This window comes from Theropithecus gelada, chromosome 1 (genome assembly GCF_003255815.1).
Source record: "Theropithecus gelada isolate Dixy chromosome 1, Tgel_1.0, whole genome shotgun sequence".
Taxonomy (NCBI): domain Eukaryota; kingdom Metazoa; phylum Chordata; class Mammalia; order Primates; family Cercopithecidae; genus Theropithecus; species Theropithecus gelada.
The window spans coordinates 92,095,156-92,101,155 of record NC_037668.1 but is presented as its reverse complement, the minus strand read 5'-3'; the positions used below and the strand labels follow the sequence as shown (position 1 = coordinate 92,101,155).

Genomic DNA, 6,000 nt, shown 5'->3' with positions numbered 1-6,000 from the left:
GGGTAACTGTGAATGCCTGAGCTTGTCAGTGACTGTCTCCACAGAAAGACATTTGGTTCAGCTCTTCACACCACCTTTGTGAAGTATTTCACCAGGCAGAAGAAATGATGGAGCTGGAGTAGAGAAGGAAAAAGAACCAGAGGCATATAGGAACTACAATAAACGTGGTTAGGATAGGTGTTGTTTTCTAACCTGAGAAAAGACAAATTTTACATGTTTCCAACAGATTGTTTTTATTCTCTGAAAAGTTGGGTGGCATGAACTTTCATCTCCTCTTCCCAGGAACTAAAATGTATCAAATGCCTATGTGTGATGCTATATTAATTTTTATTTTATATATATAACTTATATATTCTATATATTCTATATATTTATATATAATTTTTAATTTATATCTCTTGAATGAAATCACATATTTATATCTCTTGAATGAAATCTATATATAAAATAATAAGTGTCAAATGCAAAACAACTTTGCAAGGTAGGTAAGGTTATCTCCGTTTAACAGATAAGAAAACAGATTGGGAAAGAATTTCTCCAAGATCTGTCTGACTCTGAAGCTCATGCTCTTCCCCTATCCTGCTTCCAAAGAAAGATTTTTCATCTGAAAATTGAATGAGGGCCACAGTAAAGTTTTAAAAGCATGAATAATAACGAACTTTATGAGTGCTTACCGTGCACCAGATACTGTTTGATGCATTTTACATATATTAATTTATTTAATCCTCACACCTTCCCTGGGAGGTAGGTACACTTATTACTGCCACTTAACAGATAAATCTGGGGCACAAAAAAATCAGTGACCTTGCTCAAGGTCACAGAGCTGGTAATTGGCAGAGCCAAAATTCAAATCCAGACAGTCTGGCTCCAGTGCCCCTGCGCTTAAGAGCTCCACATTCCACCTTTTAACTAACCAAATCCTAGCTCTAGACCAGCAGCAAAGACCTCGCTGATCCGAGGCAGAAGGTACAAAGTGGTAAAGACGTCTTAGGTCCCAAAGTAATTGTGAGAAAAGAGAATTCAGTGCGGCTCAAGAATAGGGTATTGATTGATGAGGGTAGGGAAGGAAGTAGCAGGAGAGACAGGTTTCTCTTTTTCTTCAATGCTATGCAAAGAAAGGGTTCTCAATTTACATTTCCTGTTTTTGTGAAATAGGAAATTGCAGCGTCAGAAAAGCATTTTCAAAGATTAAAAACTGAGAGATGCATAATATGGCATGCAGAGTATTACTCATGTGCATAGATCCCTAGACATTTTCTACTTGATTCTCTATGAATTGTCCTCTTTATCATATCCCATGTATTTTGACGAACACGACTTTTGATAATTTGAAAAGAAGTTTAATTTTGCCATTCTTTAGATTTTTTTAGATTTTACTATACCTCAAACATTTGCATAGTCAATATTTGTGCCACAATAAAATGCAGATACATGTAATATATTTTTAAAACTGTTTAAATAGTGGGGTTTTTGACTAATCAACACCAGCGTTTTGAAGCAGCAAATACCATTTGATCTAAATATATTCTCATCAACCACCAGATGGCATAAGGTGTGAGGGTTTTATTTTGACAGGGTCACTATGCACATGATAATTTGACCTGTAACTTTGAAATAATGTATTTGGAAAAATGTTCCAGCACTCAAACAACTCACAATTATTTTAGCCATATGTAGAAGTGGATGGATAAATTGAAAATGACATGATTCTACTTTTTCTAAATTTTGGGGTTCTGCGGGATGTTGGCATTACGTAATGAATCGATGATCAAACAAATAAAACAGTTCTGTTAAAGGAAATAAAAAAGAAAGTCACGTCAAAGCAAAATTAACCTTATATTCTAAGTAGGTTTCTTCAACTCTAAAAGAAACTTAAAACATCCCTTCAAGAAAAAAAACATGCTTATACTCCTTCAAATTTTGCTTGATAAAAACTTCCTACTCCCTGTAATTTACCCTGAAAGCAGAAAAGTATATCCAATGCAAAAGCTCTTCTCTACTTTAGCTTGAAAGTTGTTACAGAATCAACAGAAGAAAGAAAATACAACTGAAAAACTCAGTCTGAACTATATGATGTTAAAGGATAGGGAAGTATATTTTAATATACTCAGTGAAAGTAATATATCAATTCCTCAATTGCTTCACAAATTCAAAATACAGCACATTATCTTTATTCATCATGTATTTCCATCTAGAAAAGAGGGCACATGGTTAACAGTAAATTGAAGAGTTAAAAATTGAGATAAATGAGACAAATGCAAAGAATAGGATCTTTAATTCCCCTATCTTTATGGTAGCACACTCATTGAGTACCTTGGAATAAGCACACCAGAACAAATGACTAGCACAACACAGCCAATACCACAGAACTGAAATGGCATCTTTGCTCTAACATGATGAAGCAGAAAAACTGCCTTCAGGGGTCAAGAGACCAAAGATGAGATTAAGGTTCCTTCCTTAATGTAGTCTAAGAGTCAATGACTTCTAAAGATATACTAATTTTTGTTTGTATTTTACTATATCCTTCCTCATTACATTTAATATATTTGGTTTTTGAATGAGAAATCTGTGGGAGAAGAAACAATGTTTGGAGCTACAAAAAGGATGGGAAAAAAAAGGATGAAAAGCTAATTGATGATATATAGTTTACTGCTTTTTTTCTTTTTTAAAGAAAGCCATTTCTAAGTCACATGTTGATAAGGATGATGGAAATGAGAGTAAGAGAAATAATGGGGAGGATATTATGAGATTTCTCCACTGTGGATCATGTTCTATCTCCATCTTTGGCAGCAAATATGTAGCAGAGATATTGCCTACCTGGGTTCATGTGAAAGCAAGGAATGATCGTTTCTTTTGTTCTTGTTCTTATACTGATAAAAGGGTGTAAGTTGTTATTTCCAAGGGTTTCTTCTATTTCCAAGTTGGATAGTAGAAAGTGCAATAATAGACAATTCAAGTTAATGTACACATTCAAGGCACTTAATGTTTCTTACTTTAAATTCCATTCTTTATGATGCTGTAGATCCATTTTCTTCCATTTGTAATACTGTCCAATGAAATGTGGATCTTTGAGCACTGAAATTAGAATATTAAAAAAGAAGCTATGCATACATTCTTTAATAATAGTTAAAAGTTAAAAATCATTCACTTCTCACTAAGTTGATATGTGGCAATAACATACACTATATAATTCAAGTCCTATTACAATGCTTAGAAACTTTCCAAATTACTTGCTTTTATTGGAACATCATAATATTAGATATTGTTTGAAACAGTAGATTGTGACTTGGAAGTTATTTTCATTATAATGAAAAACATTATATATCCTTTATCATGTTAAATAAAATTTATAGGAGACCATTGTTTTGGACTGAGCGCCTACCCTAGGCATTAACAGACCAAACCAAAATGGAGTCAGTCATGCTAAGCGGCATGCAATAAAATTGAAACTTTAAGGAAGCAGGACAATCTTAAACAGATCAGTTTTTTCAAAAGAAGAGATTCACAGCCACCAGTCAGAAGGGGCCCAGTCAACCTGAAGTGGCATGGTAAGGAAGTCCCCTGTGCTTTAACCCTTACAAGGAAAGTAACTGAAGTACCTTATGTTAACCAATCCATTTTTTGTATTATTCTGTTTTCTTATTCCTGCTCTAGCTACCTTATAAAAACTAACTGTTCTGCCATGCTCAGTAGACCACTTATCTATTTTTAAGATGACATGCTGCCTGATTCATGAATCACTAATGCAAGCCAATTAGATCTTTAAATTTGTTGAAACATAGCCTGGCCAACATGGTGAAACTCCATCTCCACTAAAATTACAAAAATTAGCTAGGCATGGTGGCACATGCCTGTAATCCCAGCTACTCAGGTGGCTGAGGCACAAGGGTTATCTGAACCCAGGAGTCAGAGGTTGCAGTGAGCTGAGATTGCGCCACTGCACTCCAGCCTGGGTGACAGAGTAAGACCCTGTCTCAAAAATAAATAAATAAAAATTTAAAAAGAGAAATTTTGTTTTTAGCAACAATAATGAAGAAAGTATTGAAATAACTCATATAAAACCCAGACATCATAGTTTAACAAAATTCTAATTCAGCGCTTTTCAAGTAGAAAATTGAAATTTTGAAGTTGGAAATGACATTAAAGACCTTGCTTGATCCTCCACAAAGCAAGAATCTCCAATAGATGATCATCCAATTACTTGCCAACTACAGAAAATGCACCACTTTGTAGTTGGGAGATTGCCCATTCCATTGGCAGATAAGGGTTACATTGTCCTTCCTTAATCTGATTGCTGTGAGTTTCCACTGGCCTTAGTTCTAACCTTTGGAGCAATATTAAGTTCATACCTCTCCCACGAGAGAGAGCCCTCTAACAGCTCACGGGGAAGCCTCAGTTCTTTTAACTTTTTCTTAGGATATGATTTTCTAGATACTTAACCATCCTTAATGTCCTGGTGATAAACTGTTTTGATGTTCCTATAAAAGTTTGTGTCCAGAACTGCATCAGGACCTTGAATTGGTTTGAAGCAAAGATGCAAATGGACTTACTACCTCCCTTGCTCTGTGCACTATCAATTCAGCTCAGACCTGCATTAGTATTTTCTGGAACTCACATTACATCACCACTGGCTCTTAACTTTGTGGTTAATTACAAGCCTACACCTTCAATCAAATTCACGTAAGATTTATTAAAAATCTACTATGTTTAACAACAGGTGCTGGAGAGGATGTGGAGAAATAAGAACACTTTTACACTGTTGGTGGGACTGTAAACTAGTTCAACCACTGTGGAAAACAGTGTGGCGATTCCTCAAGGATCCAGAACTAGAAATACCATTTGACCCAGCCATCCCATTACTGGGTATACACCCAAAGGATTATAAATCATGCTGCTACAAAGACACATGCACACATGTGTTTATTGCGGCACTATTCACAATAGCAAAGACTTGGAACCAACCCAAATATCCATCAATGATAGATTGGATTAAGAAAATGTGGCACATATACAACACGGAATACTATGCAGCCATAAAAAAGGATGAGTTCATGTCCTTTGTAGGGACATGGATGAAGCTGGAAACAATCATTCTGAGCAAACTATCGCAAGGACAGAAAACCAAACACCGCATGTTCTCACTCATAGGTGGGAATTGAACAATGAGAACACTTGGACACAGGGTGGGGAACATCACACATGGGGGCCTGTCGAGGGGTGGGGGGGGGGGGGAGGGATAGCATTAGGAGATATACCTAATGTAAATGACGAGTTAATGGGTGCAGCACACCAACATGGCACATGTATACATATGTAACTAACCTGCAAGTTGTGCACATGTACCCTAGAACTTAAAGTATAATAATTTATAAAAACCTACTATGTTTAAGTCACTGTTAATTTTTACATGAAATATTATTAGGCCAGATCATATGCCCATACATACTTTATCTATTTTCCTATTTCTTATTATTGTTCTGGGCTTAGCTTATAGTCTTGAACTATTTAACCAGCTAGATGCTGTCCACCAGTCTTGCCCTTGTCTGGGACTTTCTTCTTTTTCTTCTTCTTCTTCTTCTTTTTTTTTTTTTTTTTTTTTTTTGAGATGGGGGTCTCACTTTGTCACCCAGGCTGGAGTGCAGTGGCATGATCATAGCTCACTGCCACCTCCAGTTCCTGAGTTCAAGGGATCTTCCCACTCAAGCCTCCCAAGTAGCTGGGACTATGGGCAAACGACACCATGCCTGGCTAATTTTAAATTTTTTTGTAGAGATAGGGTCTCGCCATTTTGCCCAGGCTGGTCTCAAACTCCTGGGCTCAAGAAATCCTCCTGCTTTGGCCTCCCAGAGTGTTGGGATTACAGACGTGAACCACTGTGCCCAGCCTGGGGTTTCTTCTTAATAATGATGAATTTACCCCTTTTAGCTTGATGACATTTGCCATTGATAGAAAAAAATTTTTTTAACTGAATAGTTTCCTTTTTTACATGATTTTCACCAG

The 6,000-nt window shown here is 36.3% G+C and overlaps 1 protein-coding gene across 2 annotated transcripts in view; it reads right to left on the bottom strand.

The window, feature by feature from the left end:
* Positions 1–517: 517 nt before the first annotated feature.
* UBE2U (ubiquitin conjugating enzyme E2 U) overlaps positions 518–6,000 on the bottom strand; it is a 40,536-nt gene continuing 35,053 nt past the window's right edge. The window contains exons 8-9 of one of the 2 annotated variants that reach the window (XM_025404684.1): positions 2,994–3,075; positions 518–604 (exon numbers count right to left, since the gene is read on the bottom strand). In XM_025404684.1, the coding sequence (XP_025260469.1) occupies positions 601–604; positions 2,994–3,075 (86 nt within the window). In that variant the 3' untranslated portion in view covers positions 518–600. Of the gene's footprint in view, positions 605–2,989; positions 3,076–6,000 lie in introns of those variants that run through there. The other variant, XM_025404694.1, reaches the window with a different exon arrangement.